Source organism: Motacilla alba, chromosome 1A (genome assembly GCF_015832195.1).
Source record: "Motacilla alba alba isolate MOTALB_02 chromosome 1A, Motacilla_alba_V1.0_pri, whole genome shotgun sequence".
NCBI lineage: Eukaryota > Metazoa > Chordata > Aves > Passeriformes > Motacillidae > Motacilla > Motacilla alba.
Window position 1 is genome coordinate 15,331,695 of NC_052031.1, and position 22,257 is coordinate 15,353,951.

The window sequence follows — 22,257 nt, forward strand, 5'->3', positions numbered from 1 at the left end:
GACCTGACAGACAGGTACAGCCAGTCCCACAGCCCCCCATGCCTCCATCACTGCCGGCAGGCAAAATGCCTCACAAGTATGCACAGCTGCTCCATCCCTAAATAATGTTCACTTGTGCAGGCAATCACCCTGCTCTTACCCTAGTACCACTCTGCTCCCTGAGAGCTGGCCATAATTGCTCACCAAACAGCAGCAGAAGGGTTTTACCTTTCCTTTCGGAAGGTCTGAATAAAGTATCAGGGAAGACAACAGATGACTCCAGATCTTTTGGGTAATCTTCTTTAATCTCATGAAATCGTGGTATTCTAGCTCCCGTGAAATTAGACTTGTCAAAGATGTCAACAGCAATAACTGGGGGGAATAAAAGTTTCCCATCATCACAGTGAAACACAATTGAAAGGTTAAAATGACGGCACAATGCAGGTAAAAAATTTGAACCCCAAAATAGAAAGTAAAACTTATTTTTTTACCATTAACACCTTATATAATAACTAAAAGTTTATGTGTCAGCATTATGTTACATTTATCAAATTATGCATTTGTTGTTCAGTGGAAAGGAATTCTCAAGACAGTATCTCATAGTATAAAAACATACTGGAAATATTGGAAATAAAGAATCATGAAATCATTTAGGTTGCAAAAGATCTCCAAGATCAAGCGGAACTGTTAACTCAGCACTAAACCATGGCCTCAAGGGCCACATTTACATGTCTTAAATACCTCCAGGGATGGTGACTTCCCTGGGCCACCTGTTTCAATGCCTGGGAATTGTTTCAGTGAAGAAATATTTGCTAATACCTATCTCGAGGTAGATCACTTCCATGGTACTTCTCCAGCAGCAGCTGACTGGGGTTTCACAGAGGTTTTTCCCTGGCTGCTACTCAGTGAATGCTCCTGCTTCACCGTTTCTCCATGTGCTGCTGGATTGCTCCAGTGTGTGCTGCATGTTTCAATTTTAGACTTGCTTTTTACTGTGAAGACTAAATCTACTGCTTCAAAAACATAGTTCTATATCTGTTGAATTGTGAAGTCAGCTGATCGAAGAAAATAACATGCATTTTATCTGGAACTACTCCTTAGTCCTCCACTGGCAGTTCCTCCCTAGTTTACCTCATAATCTCTGCCTGTTTAACTGCCCAAATACTTTAAAGCAGTTAAGTTTGCTTTAACTTTCTCATTTAAGACAAGCCACTGAGTGCCAATTTACATGTCCTGGGGGTAACCCTGCACCAAAAGGTGTGATCTCCTCTGCAAATTTCTGTATGAAGAAATACCCACGTTAAGACCCACAAATTCCCATTCCTTTCCTAGGTTCTAACTAACTCCCAGATGAGCCATTAGGAAACTCTATTAACACCATGTTCACCTGGAAAAACTGTTCAAAAGAAAACAGACTTCTTTCAGGCCAGAGTTGCCTCATCACTCTCAAGCTCACACCTCTTTACACAGGAAGAACTGGTTGAAAAAAAATCAAGATTTACAACCTGCAAGAAATTCTGGGGTTTGCTTTCATCTCAGTTCAGTTGGGTTAAAATCCTAAGCACATTTTTTCTGAGTATGAAGATAAAAATATTTTAATTCTCATAGTCCTGAATCATAAGAAAGTATTTCAGTTTTGGTTTATTAAAGAAAAGTCAAAGTGTTTCAGTTTGGCTTAGTTCAACAATAATCTATGCCCCATTGATGCAGGATGCTACAGCCTTTGTAACTTGACTGCCTGATGCCTTTGATTTTATGATTTGTGATTGTGGACATAAAGCATTCTTGGGACAAGGTCTGCAGCCAATTAAAATTCTTACTATAACAGCAGGTGTAGTTGGGAAAATAAGACCAACTTTTGGCACATAAGCCTTCTTCATATCTGAAATAAAAGCAACAGCTTGAAAACCAAAACACAAGTTCAGGCTGACATAGTTTAGACCACCTCTGAAAGAAAAACCAAATAGCAATGCTGCTTATAAGGGACTTCTGAAGGTCAGCTGGCTCCATCTCACCTCACACTCAGGGCAGGACTATCACCAACACCCCCTCAGCTCAGACTGTTTGTAGCTGGGAAGAAAATAGAGAGCAGGGGAGAAAATGGGGAAATAAGCTGGCCAGGCTGTGGTTGCTGTGCTTCACCTGCATATGCACTGCAGGGATGTCTATGAAATACACCACAGTCCAAAGTGCAGGAGCTGCTATTTGTTTGTCAGAGGAGAAATTTCCTGTGATAGGTAAACAAGGTGTCTTGGTATGCCTGATGTTTCCTTCTCAATTTAGACTCATTCTGGATATTTTGGATCCCATGGATTTTGTTCTGATCATGGGTTTTGCAAGACTGGGATGGCATTTGAAGGACTGGTGATTCTGTTAAAATACCTTTCAGTACAAGAATGTCTACAGATGGTGCTTTTCTGGACAGGCTCCAAGTTAGGAAGGCATGCAAAAATCAGAGGTATAATCACAGAATCACAGAATTATCTAGGTTGGAAAATACCTATACGATCATTGAGTCCAACCTTTGATAGATCATTACCCTGTCAACTAAACCACAGCACTAAATGCCACATCCAGTTGCTTCTTGAACATCTCCAGGGCTGGGAATTCCACCACCTCCCTGGTCAGTCCATACCTATGCAAGTAAGATTAATAATATGCAATAAAATCAGTAGTAGGGCTACCTTTTTTTTGTACTGCAGTAATTCTTCAGGTGGTGTTGGTGTGATTCCTCCAAAAATGAGATCTATTACATTCAACTATATTTGTTGGTCTTAAAAGGCATTACCTTTGTTTACAAACTTAGTCCTTCCTACTATCTCTACACTGCTATGACTGCAACAAATAGCCACATGGAGCAGTGGCACGGACCAGAGGCAAAACAGATCAGACATGTCCCAGGAGGCCCCCATGGCAACAGAAAGATATGGATCAAGGTTTGATGGATTTGAAACTAATGCAATGATATTTCTCAGTGGGTACTATTAAAACAAGTAACTAGCACCTCTGTTCAGCACATTTTTAAGTGTCAAAAAAAAGGCAGTTTTCAACACAGATACTCACTCATGTTAGTGGCTACAATGACAAAAGGTCTCATGTAGGTTTTTTTCATGTTCTGGGCCACGTTGTTGAAATATTCCTCATAGTGCCTGAGCAGGTGAGCGGTGCCACCCTCTGTTCGCTGAATTTGCTCCCAGTGCTCCTTGTTGCCAGGGTCCAGCAAAGCACTACCCACTTTGATAATATTCTGAGAAATAAAGTACAAACCTAAATTATGAAGCAAACAGAGCTGGGTTTCAAGTGAGAAGTATTGAAAATTATTGGCCTGACTGCCTTAGGTAAGTGTATAATGAAATATTTAATGCAGGCATGTTCTACTGCAGCCATTTAAAAATATGCACTCCAGTTACTCACCCAGAGGTTTTTTGGTCATGTAAAGCAAATCTCTCCAAATTTTTACAAGTAAAGTAAGCCAAAATTGAAGGCTGTAAGAGAACTGCCTACTTTCTTCCCTCTAATGACAAGGAATCAAACCAGAAGATGCAGGAGGAAAAGCTATTCATGTTTTCTTTGTTTCTGAGAGATCAGACACATGAAAAGCACAGCTCTTAGCAGGTACACTGAAGAACTTCCCCAGATAAATAAAAGTAAAGTTTTTTTTGTTGAAAAACAAAAGAAAACAATGGATAGAAATATCACTTCCTCTTTTACTTCATTTTTTTCTTTTACTTTGTTTCCTAGATAATGAAGACCACTTATACAGTGAAGAATGCTAAGAGTGAATATTAATTTGCATAGACAAACCTGAAAATACATAAGAACACTCAAGTCATGTCATTGTCTCCCCATTTTTACGTTGCTTACAAATGGTATTAAAAAGGCATTTCTTTCTGAGGACCTGACTCTTCTGCCCTTTCTTAGAAAAATATGCAAAGGGACCCTCAGGCTGAATGGAAGGAGACTGACCCCAAAAGAGTGTGCTAAATGGCTTAAATGAGAAAGATGCGAAGAAGTTTTTAATCTTGGTGTCCATATGAACTGTGTTGTTGTAACACAACCTAATTCCTAACTAAGGTTAAATTGGCATAAATGGCAGTAGGAATTAATCACCGCAAGCTCTAAAATAGCCAAGACAAATATTTAGGCTTCATTTAGAAGGAGCTATCTGTATCCTGTCTGTACTGTTTGAGGCTGCAAGCACGTATCTGAGCTAAAAGAGACTCCCAACATGACCACCTTTACCTAGGGTGAGAAGCACAACATGGATCTCAGGAATGCAGGATACACATACTGTACTTGGTACCTAGCCTTCTCCGTGCTTGTGAACATTATTTATGGGTTTTTATTATCTATTTTTCAGGTTTCTATGTGGGATTATAAAAAATAAAAATCCTTCTCCCCTTGTGGTTCCTCAGCCTAGGATGTTACCTCCTTTTATTCATGAGCTGTACTCATTAGTTTTCAAATTCCTGACCTATCCTAAAATATTTAGGGAGTTCTTGAAAACATCATCTGTATGAATTTCAGTGCCAAGTGCAGAGAGCAATAAATTAAAGCATATGTTTTCAAACCTTTTTTTTTTGCTTATTGTTCGTATTTCTACTTAACAAAACATGCTAGAAATGAAGTTCCTTTTCAAGATCTGAAAGGCCTGCTTCACACTCCACAGTAAAGAAAAAAACTGAATCTCTTAAAATTTGGTGCATCTAAAACATAAAATGTTTCAGAAGTTCTGCATTCTCTGCTGATAATACAGCCCAAGACACTAAGGAATTTTCTCAGCTGCATTTCTTCCTGCTCCTAACTCTCCAGTGACATCCTCTCCTGGTGCAGCTTAGCTTTACACAGGCTCTCCAATTTCACCCCAGGTCTGCCTGACCTGTCTGATCCTCCTGGAGTACTGTGAGCAGTGACTTGGGTGTAGCACACCTTCTCAGGGAGCCAAACAGATCTTTGACCAGCACAGATGCCAGTCTTGACCCACGGAGGGTCATTCCACATGCTGGTGCCCAAGCTCTGGGCTCTGCTAGCACAGATCCAACCAGATGTTTCAGCTTGGACTCTGTGCTGTGCCATGGCCAGGATCTTGGAAACAGTATGGGCAAGAGCGGATAACAGTACCCCCTGTACACATGGGACTGAGGAAAGCTCTACAAGTCTGACATGGGTCACCCAGCCTTCAAGTTATCAGACCACAGAATACTCCCAACTGCCTCCAAATTTCACATTTTTCCACCACAACTACATATTTTACCAGGTAGGGAGGGTGCTACAACTTGTTCTCTAGCCCTGGTCAGGTAATTGGTAATCACTGGGACTTTCATCAATGCTCTGAGTAGCAGAAGCTCTCTGGAACACATTTTAGTATGTGCTTTAAAATACCAATGATATGGAATGTCTTTCAATGTATCAACACATAACTCAAGTGTTCTCAAACTGAATTAGAGGAAACCTTCAGAGTCAGTAACTGGCTTGGACCTAATGCGCTGCACATTTAAATGAGCATGATCACATTAGGCATGTTTTACAACAAAAATAAATATAGTACACAAAACTATTTTAGCCAGGAAAAACACATTAACTTGATGATTTTTTTTTTTCATATGGGGAATATTGCTTTTGGCTGTTACTATGATGATATTTTTTAGAAAAGCACATTCTATTATATTTGTATTACACATACATATGCGTGCATAGACACATGCATAACCAACTTTCCATTCTAATCTGAGAAGAAAGTCTTATTTGTGGAACAGATTAGGCAATTATACAATATCAGCTTCACCTTGGTTAAAGACAAATCTAATTACCCACTGCCACCTAATTTTTAAGGGAAACTGTAAGGACTCAGCACAGTATACAGTATTTCTCTTACCTCATTGAATTCCACATCTCTTGTGGCTGCCAATTCAAACCCTTGCTGCTGGCTCTCATACTGGAGGACCCGGATCATTATCTGGTAAGCTGTCCTCACGTCGTTGCCATACAAGCTGTGTGTATATTTGGTGGCATTCTGCAGCGCTCTCACGATCCGTATGGTTTTCTCTCCATCCAGCCTGGTCTCATTGTGGTGTAACTTCTCATTCTGAATCAGATAAAAGGAAGAAAAAAATACAATTTTTTTTTTTTTCATTCTAGTTACAAAGACAATCGCAATTTAGGAATTTTTGGCACACAGAAATTGTTTGGTCAAAATTTTGTTTGTCAGAAAGACTTGGCAACAAAACTCAACAGCAGATGTAACTGAGAGCCAGAAAAGCACCTGGCTCCTGATGGAAAATGAGGCTGTTCAAGGATGCAGTCAAAAGACTGAGTGCAGGGATATCAAACTGGAGTCCATACTGGTCATTATTTACAAAATAAAGGGAAAACTGAGAAAACCCAGCTTACCATGATTTTTAGATCCACAAAAGTGTTGGTGGTGCAGTTGAAAAGCTCAGGAGGCAGCCAGCCCTTCTCAATGTTACAATGGCGAACGGCGTTTCCTGAAGGAAACAAAGCATCAATGGCAAACAATGTTCTGAACTGTGCAGGGTAAATATTCATAGATTTCACTATCCTAGACTTTCAGATTTCCTACATTTTTAAGTTGCTCAAAGCTACACATGTATTTCAATTTCCAAACAGGGGATTCCTGCGAGAGAAAAGTTAAGGACTATTTATATTCAGGAATTGCTTTCGCCAGGCTTTGGAGAAAAGTCAGATAAACTCCAAGCTCTGCCCAACTGCTCTCAGCCTCACTGCCCAATTGTTCTCAAATTAATTCATTCATTTCTTTATACCAAAACAGAGAAAGACTCTGCACTTTCTAAGTATTCCTAAAAACCAACCCCTGCTGAGATTTCTGTGCAATAGCCTATATAGGAAGACCTCCTGGACAAAATGCTGTATTCACATCAACACATGCCCACACATCTGCATACTGCATGTGCTAAACACTTCAACCAAAATGAAAAATTGCCTTTTTGCCACTTGTAAATGGACGGTGAGTAGCTTACTGTTTAATTTAGCCTATTGTATTTTGTAATGTTTGTCAAATAATTTTAAAATGCAATTCTTGGCTGAGGATCCTTCACCATGAATTGCAAGTAATCTAATTCAAAATTTACATTTGTGCTAGTTAATTTGCACACAACATACTGAATATGTCTAAGCCATTTAATTACCAATATCTTAATAAGAACTATAATTCATTTTACTGTATCTAATTATATTATTTCCCTTCTATTATTAGGTGAATACAATTAAGCCTCAGGTTCTTAGTCTGAATATTCATTATTATAAGGCTTACTTCTCTGAATGATTTGTAAAATTTACTTAGAACAGGCAATTACTATAAGCAACATTGCCTGCAAGAGATGCTTGGGTGAGCCACTTCAAGAACAGTGCAGAAAATTCATTTTAATTCAGCTTTATACTGCTTAATCATGAAAATATTCTTCACCTAAAAAAAATGATTCTATCTCCTAAGATCTTTAGAACAGGAGCTAGGTTGACCACAAATCTTCTGCACACCTAGAAGCAGTGGCCTCCCCCTAGAAATATTTGGGGCAGTCACATAACTATTTATAATTCCTTGAGCCTAAGGAGCACTCACAGCAGAGAGTTACCAGGTCCAGAACCAAGACAGAGTTTTCATTTCCCACAGAACAGCCTTTGGAAAAGATTGGGAACTTTATTTTCAAAAATATGATACATGTTTTTAGAGATATATATGAAAAAGGAGATTGTCATTTGCCTGTTGTACAAAACAACATAGCTCATCTGCTTTATAAAAGGTGTTTTTCAGCTGTTTCGCTTATGGAAAAGATATTGTGTGGGAAAATGTGAGTTTTGTTGCAACTCTTAGTAGGCTGCAATCCTAGTAAAGCAGTCATCAGGAATATGATTGTCGTCATTTTATCTTTGCCCAGAGGAACTGTATGACTAAAGAACACTTATAAGTCTCTAGAAACTAAAAGTTACATGTGTAACAAGAATTGCTTGATAAATAGAAAATAGGAAATTGGGCTCTGCTTTTTTGAAAATAGAGAATTTCTGTGCTTTATACATGTTTAACTGCTGTACTGTTGCATTTATTTCATTTATTTACTGCTAGTATTCCAAATGTATTTTAACAGCTCTTTGATTTCAGCTAGCTATACTCTTCTGCTCATGATATAGAAGCTATGCTGCAGTCTCTAGACCCAATTAATTATAATGCTATTCCCTACGTACAAATTTTTTCTTTTCTTTTTTTTTTTTTCCTAAAAAAAAAGAGGCATGCAGATAAAGTAGATAATTATTTACTCAGGGAACTTACCCACTGAGCCCTTAGGACAAGGCACAGCAGCTGGCTGGCCAAACTTGGTCTGTGGCCACCAAATACCAGCCTCGAAAGCTTTGGGACAGCCATTATAAATTACTGAAAGCAGAAAAAGGAATGATGCAATTTTTCTGACAAGATAAAAATCACAACAGTGAGACATTTCAACCTGCCTGAAGGACCTTCCTGTGATTCCAAACCCCTGTCAGGATACCTGTCCTCTGCAGTGCCTTCCAAGCTGGAACCCATCAGTTGCTCCTTATCCAACAGATTGGACAGACAGGTACAGGCAGAGGAGAGCTCAGGATGATTATGGGGCTTTGGATTTTGGCTATGCCTATCTCTGCTTGCTCCTTTATTGTGGGAAAACATTCCTCCTTCATTTTGCCCACACACTGCTGTTGCAGCAGCTTTGTGCTGATCACAGGAGGACAGTGGGTGGGTGGGTGGGTGAGAGGAAAGGCAGGATGGGCAAGATGGGGAAGGAAGGCAGAGTGCACGAGGCGCACGGCACGGTGCCTCTGCGGGCAAAAGATGTGAGGGCTCTCACCAGCCTCTTCAGCTGCAGCTCAGCAATACAACACCGCACTGGCAGATGAACTCAGGTTTAAAGAAAAGCTGCTGCTAGTCTTTTGCTCCCCCTAATCCACCTCAGCTGGCTATATTTCCATGTGAGAAAAATTAAAGAGATAAGAGCTTTTTTTTCTGTTCCCTCAGCCCCCATGAGTCACACTGGCACGTATCTAGGAGGAGGGGTGTATGTTCAGGCTGCTGCATCTCCCATTGCCCCCACTGCTGGAGCCATGCTGCTGGGCTCACAGCGGCCCAGGACTGTCCCCTGCAGTGTCCCCATCTGCACACTGCCAGCGGCTCTGGTCCCGCACTGCAGTGTGCTGGGCCGCAGGGCTGGGCCACACAGCTGGGCCGCAGGGCTGGGCCTTGCCGCCGGGCCACAGGGCTGGGCCGCATGGGTGAGCAGCATGGCTGGGCCGAGGTACCTTCGCAGCCCCTCACGGTGACCTCTGCAAAGGGGTTGTCGCAGCGGTTGCACTGCCGCCCTATGACGCCGGGCTTGCAAGGACACTGTCCCGTCTCCATGTCGCAGGCGCGCGTGTGGGAGCCGGATGGGAAGCAGTCGCACGGGTAGCAGGTGTCACTGCTTTGGGGCCTGTAGTAATTGGCCTAGAAAAATCAAAATGATAGACACGAGGTGTTTGACTTCCCAACCGCTCACATTTCTGAAACCTGCTCTAGCAGCATGTACGTCATAAAAGGGCTCATTTTGCAGAGCACTGATAAAAGTTACGTTACTATTATCAGAGACCCAGGGTTTGAGTTGCCATTTGCAGTGGAGCCACAGGGCCCGCATTACTCCTCAGGCACTTGTTCCAAGTGCCCACCAAACATATTCTTGGAGGATTTACAGTTTTCTCAGCTTTGCAATTGCATAAACGAAGAGCTTCTGCTGTTGCATGGCATGAACGAGCCACTACGGAAATTTCCTGCACTGTGCACTTGTGTTTCACGTAGAGGGTGGAGAGCATGCAATGATCCCATATTCAAATCGCCTCTGTACATGCATTTGATCTGAGGCATTAGGATTGCACAAGAGCGGGGAGCTGGCACCCCACTGACTCCATTTAATGCAACAGTTGCTGTGTGTCCTGCCGGCATTTTGGAAAGGAGCAGGGGGCCAGATTCACAGCCGCCAGTCTGCACAAGCCCAGCTCCTCTGATGTCATTCAAGCCAATTTAAAACCCACGGTGAGAAGTCCTTTGTAAAACTCTTATGACGAGGTGCCTCCCCTCCCATGTCCCCCATCTGTCCCTGCCTGTCCCCCTGCCTGTCCAGAGATGAGGAAAGCATTTAGCCCTGCAGCTCTCTCCAGCTGCCAGGCCTTTTGCTGGCCATAGCACAGGGGAGAGCTTCAGCCAGCTGGCCCGAGCTGTTTCATGGCTATTACTCACTTGTGATGCACAAAACCCCACTGACGCTCCTCTGCACCCCGGTCTGATCTCCCCTGATAAACCAGGCTGCACTTCAGAGATCAGAGCCAGGCTTTCATCCTCTCGGCTCGGTTTTCCAAACACAAATAAGATAAGAGCTGTACAGTATGATTTGGAGAAGGGTGGTGCCAGCAAAATGTTTTGGGTAATGATTAACTCCACTGTGCACATACATATATATGTGATACAAAGCACAACTGTGTATACTTTGTATCAGATACTCATTTGTAACTATTAGTGGTACAGTATTTTTTTCAACTAAAGAAATTTTGACTTAAGACTGGTTTCTTTTGCTTACCTTGCAGTGGCATTCTCCATTGGTCTTATTGCAGTCAGAATCAAACCCTTTACTAGTCTCACAATTACATGGGCCACAGATGGGATTTCCCCACCAACCTCTGGGACAAGGTAGGTCGATCCTATTAAAGAAAATCAAATGGAAAGAAAGTTATTTTAAGTTCCTTCTTAAAAAGTGTGGGAAAAAAAAGCTTTGTGCCAAATCTGCACTCAACTGCATCACCTTACAGACAGTAATGTATCTCAAGCAACAATCAATACATATATAAATATAAATACAGTATAATATGGGAAAATTTAGAATATCAATGCATGACAACCTAGAGGGAATGTTTTTCTAAGTATTTTCAAGTGCAGGTGGCTCTGAGCCTGTGCCCTGGTTTATCTACCACTACAAACTGCCTTGGGGTACAGCTCCCAACAATTTATATCCCACTCCTCATCCCCATCCCACCCCAGCCCACAGGGACACCAGTTCAGGTGCAAAGCTGTCTGCAAGCTCATCCTATAAAGAAAAGCCACTACTTTCAGCCAACCTGGCTTTCTCAGACTGTTCACTACAAGGTTTGAAAAGCCCTGGTCTGCCTCAGGAGAGCCAGAGGACCCATGGCTGGGGACATGGAAGAGGGGAAGGTGGCAGCTTTGATCTGGACTGTGGATCAAAGACTATGATTCAGACTGAGTGCAGCAGCACTGGAAGCTAAGCAGCAAATCAAAGGCCACCCCTGCTGAAGGAAAACCCCCATTCTCACTGGGACTATTTCATCTGGGTGAGCCTCTGAGTTGGTTATCCCACAGATGCCCCAACACTAGTTCTGTCAAGGAGAGCTCTGATTCTCTGATAGCTGGGAGTCTTTGTCAAGCAATAGCCTGAAGGACAAGGGCTCTGAGACTGAGATCCTGGAAATGCACAAGGTATCCCCTCCCTGCTGCCCATTTTTAGGAAAGAAAAGCTATATTCATCTGTTTTGAAGACCAATACCAATTTTATTTATGGTAATTGGTAGGTTTGTACTTCTATGCTTTAGAATATGAAAACCACAATGTTGCACTTGACACATGTCAGCAGATAATGACAAGGGACAATGTCTCTGGGTCGCTAATCCAGAGGAATGAAAGACAAATCTGGCAACAGCACGGCCAACGGCCAACATTTGCAAGCCCACACTACAAAAGGCAGAGGAAGAAGCTTGCAGTTTTCAAAGGGAAGGAAACATCACATGAGCCATTCCTAAACAGGCAGACAAATGCACTTCATTTGCACATCATGAATGGCCCATATTACAGTAAATCAAAGCACCGCCTCTGGGATCAGGCGGGTTGCTGAATGCTTATCAGAGACCAGGAAGCTGCTGACGAGGGAATCAGCACGTTTCTCCCACAAAGCAACAGACACAGGCCCAGACTGTCCAGAAGAGATGGCTCTTTGCCAGCCCAGGGACTGGACCTACACTGCAAAGAGACTTTATCTTGCTAGAGGCCACCAAAGTGGTGCATTGTTCTGTGTGCTGGAGGAGAGGTGCAGAGCAAACTCAGGCCAAGCCCACCACAAAGTACAGGTGAGATGCAGTGCTGTGCAACACAGCAGAACTGGCTGAGCCCCTGAGCAGCTGATGAAGCAATATGGCTCCTGAATAACATGTCTAGCTTCTGGGAAGAGTTCAGGAATGCCAAAAGCCAATGGAGCCTAAAATACCACTCAAATTGTAACAGGAAAGTTAATCGGAGCAGAAAAGGAAGTGGGAGGACTGCTGCCTTAGGTGAAGAGCTTCCTGGCAGGATCAAGAAACCAAGAACAAAATAATTCTCTTACTTGCTTTCGCAGTACTGTCCGTAGTAGCTTTGTCCACATTCACAGGTGTAGCCGTGGGATGAGCTAGGTTTGTGCACGCATGTGGAGACATGCTCACATGGGTTCAAGTTGCATACATCAACACAGTCTCTCCCAAAGTACCCTGGGGAGACAAGGTAAGAAAATTACAGCAACCATTGTAATTTATGATTTGCATGTCTCCAAAAGACTGTCTGTCTTAAGTTTATACACTAATAATACATCTTCGATAATCAGTAGATTCCCCCTGAGATACTGTCAGAAATGTAGCACTCTTTTCCCTCTCAAACAAAATGATAGTAAGCCATTCTTTTTGACGGTCTGTTACCATGCTTGAGGCACCCTTGTGCCTTTGGTTCCCGGTTTTATATTTGGGGCATGTGCTACAAATAGTTTTGTACTCTCTTGCTGCATGTATGGGAGGTGACCGTGCTGGGTGCTGACAGCATGTGCTGGTTACATGCTCCAAAACAGAGAAAACATTCAAAGTATCTTAATTAGGATGCAGAGTGAGAGATTAAAATTCAACAGCAGAAAAGGCTGAGAAAGAAAAACAAACAAACAAACAAACAAACAAACAAAAACATTAAAAGAAAAGGGGAGGTGCACAGGAGTCTTTTGGACCAGAGACTGTCTTTCCATTTGGTGGATACATTGCCTGAATTCTTAGCCCAGGAGTGCAGCTTCCAGGGTGCTACAGTAAGAGTGAGAAGGGTAATACTGACTGGAAGAGGAAGAATCAGAGGATGAACACTTTGCCAGCATGCTGCTGCTGCTGTGCTGCTTCTGATGAGCTCATGAAGGTGTGATCCAGCTCCTGTATGAGTGGCCAGCAGGTTACCTGGGTCACAGACACAGGAGTAGCTGTCCCAGTCGTCACTGCAGTAGCTGTGCTGGGGACATGGGTTGGAATCACAAGGGTTATCCACTTCACAGCCCTCCCTTACGTTGATCTTGATAGCCTGTTTCATGTTGAGTGTCGCTATGTTTGTAGATGTCTCTCCCATTCTTACTCCCTGGTGACAAAAGACAATTATTTTAAAATTAGAGTCTCCTTTCAGAGTACAATATTATGTGTTTCACTATTTTCATCAATCAATGAGGCTACATTTTAAAGAAATCACCTCATGAGCCAAACTCAGATTTTTTTTTCAAATGTTTTTCCCCTGTGTGATAAGATTTGTACCTGGCAAACTGGGTAGACTTTAATATTTTGATTCTTAGATAATTTTTAGGGAGGAAACAGAAATGTTTGACGGTGGATGAAAAAGAAACCTCCCACATTTTCACCTGGGCATTTTCTCACAAGCTCAAAATTTATTTCTACACTTTTAATTTCATACCTGCATACATCCATAAAATCCCTGCTGAACAGAAACTTGGTCTCCAGAGACACCTCCCACAATGATGCTTTTCATTTTCAAACCAGGTAGTTGATTTCCAATCTGCACAGTGCTCTGTGAGGAAGACAACAGCTGATAAGAAGCGCTATCATCCTCTGTGACACAGACAGAGTTGTGATGGAGTCAAGCAGTAGCTGACAGATTACATAAAAAATACCAAAGCAGTGAGGAGCCAGACACTGGAATGTGTCTTTTTACAGACTTCTTTGTAAGATATCTTACCATAAAGCTTAATAAATTAATATAATTGATTAGGCATAAATCACTGCAGAACATGTCTCACAGCATAAGTACTTGTCCACAGTCCTTTATCCTAGTTTCTAGTATTGTGTATTTGTGCAGTGCTCAATGGCAAAGTTATGATGGTGCCTTACCTGGTACATCCCATAGTCCAAGGACATGACAGCAAGGTACTTGAGGTCTTTACCATCTTTTGCACTCTTCAGCTCTACTAATAAATGATGCCATTCCCCATCACTGACCCGTGACTGGCTCATCTTCAAACTAGCAACCTGGCTCTGGCCACTGTACACTTCAAACTGCACGTAGCTGTTCAGTATCTGTTGGGAAAAAAAAAACAAAACACGTCTTTTTTGCTACATATTTGTACTTGATGCAGAAGGAGTTGGAGGGCAAGATAATAACATTTTCTAAGAAAACCCAAAAGGGAAAAAAAGCTCAAAGAGTAAAGATGGGAACGCTTGCAAGAACTCTCTGTATAACTTTGGACATTCAGACTCCAACTACTCTTATGGGCAAAAAACCTCCAAAGGAATAGACTAATTTTTTACATCTATATTAATGCCCACTACTACCTCTGACTAGAAAAATAATCTCAAATGAATATTATTTTTATACTGATATTTTGATCATTCACTTTTTGATCGTTGTAAAAGGCTAAAGTAATGATATGCTTTTATTGACATTTAGTTAGGTGGATAAAGCTGTGTAATTCATCTGGCCATATCCACTGCTGGGGGAGTATTAATTCTTTTCTAACCAAAGGCAGCCACCCTTTACCTGAATGTTGATCTTGGATGCAGCCCCAGCATTGGCTTGCATTAACATGCCATTGACTTTCCGGGTTCTGAACATTAGCCCAATGTACCACGGCACAGAGATGGTAATGTCAAGGTCACTCCAAATGATAATGCTCTCACCACTGAAACGCTGAGGAGAAGGCATTGCTGTGAATCAAAACACAGAAGAGAAACAGTTTTTATCCTTCAGGACAAATGTGAAGAAGAAAAATGATGCTATGTCACAGTGATGACACAAGGGAGCTAGTCCCTCTTCCACTGAGCTATGTTCAATCTACCATGGATGAACAGCTGGTCTAGGGGAGTTACTGTGAAGCAGTTGATAATACTGCAAATTCAAAACCTACCCTGGTTGTGGGTAGGCATCTTGTCTTGGTGCCTGTACTCAAAAGCAGCACCTCCACACTGCTATGGCATTACCCACATGAGAGGTGTTCCTAGAAAGGTAAGCTCAGGATCTCCGCTGATATACTTCTGCTGGTGAGTGGGTGGACAGAACAGGAAGTATGAGGGCAACAGTTGCTTCAGATGTTTTCAACATAACCTTGATTACCTGCTTCTAATTAACAGATTAAACACAGGAAAAGGCTGGGAGGCAACAGGAAATATGAATGAATTGTGAATACTCCAGGGCCAGATTATTCAGCTGCCCCAGCTACAAAGCCTTTTCACAGGGAGAAAGTTTGTGTGGAATTGCCTAAATCACCTGCCTTAAATATCCTGAGGTGACAGCTGCAAAATTGGCCCCCTCTCTAACCTTGCACAAGCACAGCTCCTACAGGGTGACACCAATGACAGCCTTCGATAGAAAGCACTTTGCTGATGGAAAATAGAGGAACACCCATCCCCTTGGACTTCTAAAGTTGTTACCCTGGGTAACAGGAGCTACAGTCCCATGGATTAGTTGATCCCACTGATTAGAAGCACAATGTAAGCCATGGGACACCTGCGCTATTTGCAACACCTCATACGACACCTCCACCGTGTGTGGAGCCTCGGAGGGGATCTACAGTCAGCCCCTTCCTGACATCCTTGCTTGTGGCATGTTGGTGAAGTTCATGGCAGCTTTTCGCCAGTGGAAGCAGGCTTTAGAGACTGGATACAACCACCACAGATTATCAGCCAGCCTTTTCATTTTTTCATCATGTGCTGAGTCCATGTCAGTCAGTGAAATCACAAGGTTTAACAGTCTTTCCTCTTCTGCTCCACACCACCATGTCTGCTGACAATTTCTGGATTTTTTGTAGTAGGAGAGATCATGTATATACAAATGCATATGTGTTACTATATAATATGTGCATATGTGTAAGTCCTTAGAAAAAGGTTGAGGGGTGGCACCATACCAGAAAATGGGGGAAAGTTGATGTGAAGTAGCATTTTTTGAGGAATAAAGCCAAACCCCAAACTCTCGTATGTCTGCCTTGCTGGTGTCTACAAAAGGAAAGGCTGGGGTGAGGAGTGGAGTGCAGGGGTTGGAGTAAAGTGCAAGCCCTTTAGCTCCCTATTTGTGAGAAACAAAAAGTCAGGGACTACTGGGCTACCACTAGTCAAGCCAGAGGTGGAACTTGACTTGCCCTTCCTTAAGATGTGGTTACCCAACCATCTCACATCAGGCTAAAGGGAGGCAGTTGCAAGGGGCAGCCCTCCTCCCTCCTGCTCCAGCCTGTGATCTCACCTTTGCAGTCATACCACAAATGCCAGAGAGGACATATGGTGGAACAACTGCAGCATAGCCTACTCTTGAAAACCAGATGGCAACTTTAAAAAAGGTTGTCAACAGATACAGGTGTCCTCAGGTTGCTTAAAAGTTGAATGCAGTGCTTGAGTTCTGGCTGGCTGGGCCAGGGCACAATTCTGGCCAGGGCACAATTCATCAGCCCACACTGCACACATCAATGCAAAAGTAACCAGGACATCAGTGTTGAGCAGGATTATTTTCTCTTGCTCCACCTGTGCAAAAGTCAGCCTTCGCCTTCCTCTACCCTGCTGACCTTCATAATAACCTCAGCTTCCAACTTTGCTGCTGGTTTTCTGGGCTGTTGCTGAGATTTTTTAGCCCAGCTGCCTCTGGAGTGCAGAGGCAGGATGCAAACTTGTGGCCTCCCCACCTGCTGAAGGCTGGGAATGCTGTGTGCAAGCATTTCACCTTTGCTTCTGGGAGAACTGGACTGGCATGGCAATTAGCCACCTTCTTCCTTTTCTCACTGGTGGTGACTTTCTGTACTTGCAAATACCATTCCCTTCCCACACCTTCTCCCAGCTTCACTCCCTTCCCTGGGGCCAGGGTGTACCTTTCCCTGCTAGTTAAATAGAAATCCCCATTTGTCAGCCCCCTCTGACCTCCCTCTTTCCCCCAGCCCTTCCTCATGCCTGGGACCAGGAGTGTCCATGGAGGATGTGGGATATCCACTGTCCTCAGATGGGACCTGACTCCTCTGTCACCACAGAGGCCCACATGCTTTCCAGCACCCCCTGCCATGGGTGGTGCAGTGATACACACTGATCCTGTGCTCAGAGTTTGCCACTTGAAGCACTGCCTGTGTATCTATGCTCACTCTAAAGAGAGTCCTGCACTCAACAGGGCCAGCAGAAACACGTGAGGGCCATGCCCTGTGGAGACAGAGGGCCTGGGGAGACATGCTGCCAACATCCCACTGGATGGCACCTGCAGTGTGGGTGCTGGACATGTGGAAGCTTATGTTTAGGTCCAGTCCAAGGCTAGTGCAATGACACTGGCCATCCAAGAGTGAGTCAGACACAGCTGCTAGATCTTCTTCACAGAATTGCAGCACCTAATAGTTTAAAATAATTCAATTACAATAAAGGTGAAACTAATTTTTCCTTCATTTTATCTCCCTTCTATATATCAGCAGGAGAGGGGAGCTGCCAGAAGGTGAATTAACGGATTCTAGGAGGGTGGTGAAGGTAAAACATCCCATCCTCACTAGTGAAGACCAGATCCCAGAGTTTTTGAAGAGCAGGAATTGAAAAAAAGGTTAATTGGTAACTTGCCAAAATCTTTGTCCTCTGTTAGCCTGAAGCAGAACCAGCACTGCCATAGGGATTAAAGAAATGCAGCACTCCTACTCAAAACTGCAAATATTCTATTGAAGACTTTTAAAAAAATAGCTGCCTAATAATAGCTAATGCTCTTAGGATCATAGCTGAGTATTCAAATAAAAAATTCAAAAGACAGGAGTATAGCATATCTGTGATTCCTCCTGACTTTAACTTTGGGCTCCTGAAATCTTTGGTCACATTCCATTTCTTTCTTGGCATGCTATTTTTCTACAGGGACACTGGCCCACAAATACCATCAGAGAACCAAGCAGCCTGTTGCCTTCAAACTATCAGAAAAACCCCACAAACTGCGGCATCAGCAAGAACATGGGGTTTTTCATTAACAAAGGGGACATGCAGGAATGTACAGTGCTGGAGGCAGAGGCACAGCTGGGACTGGGGGAGGCAGCGCTGCTGTGACTGCCATCATCTCTTTCACCTGAATTTAAAATGAGTTTCCAGGGATGCCTACAGGGCAGCTCCTAGATGATAATCTAAATCCCAAACTTTGTGGATTGGTCTTGAGTTTGGGATAAGAGAATAGTAAATAAAACAAACGTTTGATCAAATTTTGAATTTCCATTTGAAAAACAGAGGGAAGGAGAGTCTTTGCATGTGATTGCAGTACTCCCATTTACACCAGTTCAGGACACACCATAGCTGGGCCCTGGCACTCCCCTCAGGATACATCAGAGTGGGTCTGTAGCACAGAGAACAGCCAATCATGAAGAAAACACAAGAACTTCACCAACAAACATTCTTGATGTGAGACACATGGAAAAATCAGACCTTCATAGAAACCGGGGAAGTTCAAAATATTTGAGGAGCTGCAACAGAAAGCAGGTACCAGACTAGGGGCAATAAAAACAGCTCTGGGCTCTGTGTGAGGTGGAGCATAGGTCTCCATCATTTCTTTTCCCTGTTCTTCACTCTGCAAACCTTTATCTCCAAGACAGAAACTTAACCATGTGTCCTCTCCTCTTAAGCTAATATTGCTGGTTCTCAGGAAAGGGAAGAGAAATTGTCACTAACTAGACCAGGACCAGTACCACTACCTAGACCAAGCCCAGTAGAAGCATGTTTTCTTTGCTGGAAGAATCCAGGAAGACTCCACAGGAACAGCCACCTTACAGCACCAACCCTCATGGGACTCCTCCCACAGGCAAATCCTCATTTCTAGGGGAAAAAACTGACTGCAAGTTCTCCACACCTAAAAAAACTCACCTGCTGTTCCATCCCTATCCTTTAGTAATGAGGTTTTACACATATATGCACATTGTGCTCAATCAAAGAAAAATCCAGTAAAACCGAAAGTGCTCTTAGCACAGAATGCCTTCTTGCCAAAAAAGTAGTTATTAAAACAGCACATTCATCCCCAGTTTGAGTCAAAGCCCAGTAAAGTCAGCAGGATTCTTTCCACTGATTTAAAGGGGCTTAGGATCAGACATTTTTACTATAAACAAATTACTAAATACAGCCAAGTTCTTTGGAACTACTTTGCTTATGTAAGTAAATCAATGAAAGCTGCTCTTATTCATGACAGTATGTCATCTACTATAGAGGGGACCTCTAAAATGATTTCAAATACATAACGGGTGACAGTCTCAGTCTTCTGTTACCCTCAATCATCACAGCTGGACATAGGTGCTCTGAGGTGGCAATGACAAGCAGTGACACGTGCAAACATGACAAACACGGCGAGCTCTGTGCAGCCTACCTTGCTCACAGTTCTTCCCTCCGTAGCGCACAGGGCACTCGCAGATGTACGTGTTCCACTTGTTGATGCACGTGCCTCCATTCTGGCACCAGTTGGTTTCACAATAGTTCCTCTGAGCTGCACAGCCTGCAATTCAGGAAAACCATTACTTTGTATGGTTTCAATGAAAAAAAAGGCTCTGAATGACTGTATTTGAGTTTTTACATAAAAAGAAGACAAGACCATTATAGGTTTGGGTATTTTTGCTTTTTTTTGAAAATGTTTTTGAAGTCAGTGAAGCAAAATGTGGAAGGCAAAAGTTTATGTAAGCTGATCATGTATTAAATGCATAAAGACAAGTCTGTCTATCAAAGGCATGTGCTATGACTCCCTCCTTAATCCACAATCAATGCAACATGCTTTAGAAATGCAATTTAGCTCTTACACAGACCTTCACCAGCATGGACAGAAGGGACTTTCCATTTTTGTGTGTACAAGCCAGTTTTAGGATGATGAGAACATTCTGTATGCCTAATCACCAGAACTAATCCTGATCAGGGATCTAAGGACTGGAAATCAAATCAGAACTTCCAACAGGCTGCTCCATGAAGCAGGTTTCACATTTGGGGAATTGCAGAATTTTATTTACAGAACAAACACAATTTATTAAAAAGTCATTGTAAGTGCTGTCTTTTTCATGAACTAATCCCACTGGCTTTCAGAGCAAAATGACATTTAATAGGTAGTTTAAAAATAGAAGAGAAGTTAATTTAGGAGTAAATTCCTGGCTGAAACTCCCAGCAATGCAGAAAGGCTAAACAAGCCCAGTCCTTCCTGATGTGCTGCTGAATCCTGGAAGTGTGCCCTGTGCCACGGGCTATTGTATGCCTCCCTGGCACAGGTGTGGACTGCACATTACCCAAACAAATGAGGTCTGACCAGAGACACAGTGGCAGCACAATGCCATACAGCACCTGAAGTGCTGCCCCATAGCTGCTTTGCCCTCCACAGTGCTAACAGGAGGAAATTTCAGAACCATGTGTCCCCTTCCCCTTCCTGGGGTTCCTCGCAGTGCCAGCCTCCTCGACACCCTAAGCCGTGCCCCTGGCACAGCTGTGGCAGAGACCTTTCTGGTGTTGACCCTTGGGGCAGCAGTTGCCCATACCTGGCAGAGTGCCATTATTGGCAATGAAACCAGCCATGTCGATGGGCTTGCTGTCGATGGACAGGTTCCTCATGCAGCCGATGAACTGCCTGTTGTGCACCGGGAAATCCTCAGGCAAGTTTGGGACACCACCAAGGAGGAGAGGGCCAGTTAGGTCCAAAGACCTGAAGAAACAAAGAAATGCTCGTAATTTACTGCGAAGAGTTTGTTTTGTTTTGTTCTTTATCTTACTGCTTCCATGAGCACATTTAAGCTGCACTTCTCTCTGCTACATGAGCACTTCCAGAGCTTGTAATCAAAGGATTGTCCAGTAACACTACCTTTTAACTTAGGAGCTGTCATGTCCATATAGAATCCAGTGGCCTGTCCTTACAGCTGCTAGTATGCAGAAGAAAATGAAAATTGGAGGAAAATGTGTAGCCACAGGACACTTCTTTCTGACCCCAGTTATGCAGAGGCTGGCTGATGCCACTCAGGTTGAGAAGCAATACATTTTTATATAATGACTTAATTATCATATAATGCCAACCCTTTTAAAATCCTCTGAAGATCTTAGTCTTAATGACATTTAGTGGATGTAGGTACTACTAAATGACTCCACACTGTGTGAGAAATATTATCATCTGGTCATTTGGATTAGCCCCCGTTTTTATAGTGTGCCCCTCTCTTGGGATATTAGAGCACCACGTGTCTCTCAGCAGTCTCTCTGCTATCACTTATTACTTTATATCCCCCTATGTTTCTTGCTGTTCACCTCTTCCTTAAACTCAAAAGTACTAATTTTTTTTCCCTTTCTTCACACCCAGTGATTTTCAATGGTTGTTTGTTTACACCCTTTATTTCTACCTCTTTTTAAGACAAGACTCTTTACTTAAATGGTGGAAGCAACTACATATCCCAAACTAACTTTGTTAATTTTTCTCGTTACATTGTACCTATTTTTCCAACTTACTGATTAATCACTTAGTGCTCAGTGGTTAACTGCATGCTGTTGATTCTTCACTGGAAAAGAGAATGAGTGAAAAACACAGATCTAGGGAATCCTTACTTTTTGGAGCCAGTCTGAGTCCCCTGGGCAGCACAGGTGTAGTTCCCAATGAGGCTCCCGAAGCGCACGGCCACTGCTGTGTCACAGTCGTCCACAGTCACCACAGCCACCTTCTCTCCAGAGGGCCCATGGGGAATTCCTAACCGGCCAATGTTTGGCTTCAAAAAGGAAACAGCACATGTCATACAGTGCTACATACACGTGGGATTTGAATGCTGGTTCAGTCAGCTCAGCTTACTACCCCCCAAAGAGGATAAAAATAGAAAATGTAAATGAAGCAGCAGAACTTAGGTTGTCCCACGACATTAAGGCAAGGAAAAGCCCTGATGGATGACTTCAGTCAGAGTCCACACATGCCCAATTTGATACACAGGGTGGTCAGAAGTGGCTTTGGTCTTTTCCACAGCTGAACCACTTTGGCCCAAA

General features: G+C 43.0%; 1 protein-coding gene across 5 annotated transcripts in view; it reads right to left on the reverse strand.

The window, feature by feature from the left end:
* The window catches only part of CELSR1 (cadherin EGF LAG seven-pass G-type receptor 1), a 164,719-nt gene that overhangs the window by 26,217 nt on the left and 116,245 nt on the right, over nt 1-22,257 (reverse strand). For all 5 annotated transcript variants that reach the window (XM_038153112.1, XM_038153111.1, XM_038153108.1 and 2 more), the window contains exons 6-20: nt 21,832-21,989; nt 20,784-20,947; nt 19,640-19,765; nt 14,843-15,009; nt 14,197-14,382; nt 13,763-13,876; nt 13,261-13,435; nt 12,402-12,543; nt 10,590-10,710; nt 9,283-9,466; nt 8,282-8,383; nt 6,370-6,464; nt 5,855-6,064; nt 3,043-3,226; nt 208-351 (exon numbers count right to left, since the gene is read on the reverse strand). In XM_038153112.1, the coding sequence (XP_038009040.1) occupies nt 208-351; nt 3,043-3,226; nt 5,855-6,064; nt 6,370-6,464; nt 8,282-8,383; nt 9,283-9,466; nt 10,590-10,710; nt 12,402-12,543; nt 13,261-13,435; nt 13,763-13,876; nt 14,197-14,382; nt 14,843-15,009; nt 19,640-19,765; nt 20,784-20,947; nt 21,832-21,989 (2,272 nt within the window). The remainder of the gene's footprint in view (nt 1-207; nt 352-3,042; nt 3,227-5,854; nt 6,065-6,369; nt 6,465-8,281; nt 8,384-9,282; nt 9,467-10,589; nt 10,711-12,401; nt 12,544-13,260; nt 13,436-13,762; nt 13,877-14,196; nt 14,383-14,842; nt 15,010-19,639; nt 19,766-20,783; nt 20,948-21,831; nt 21,990-22,257) is intronic.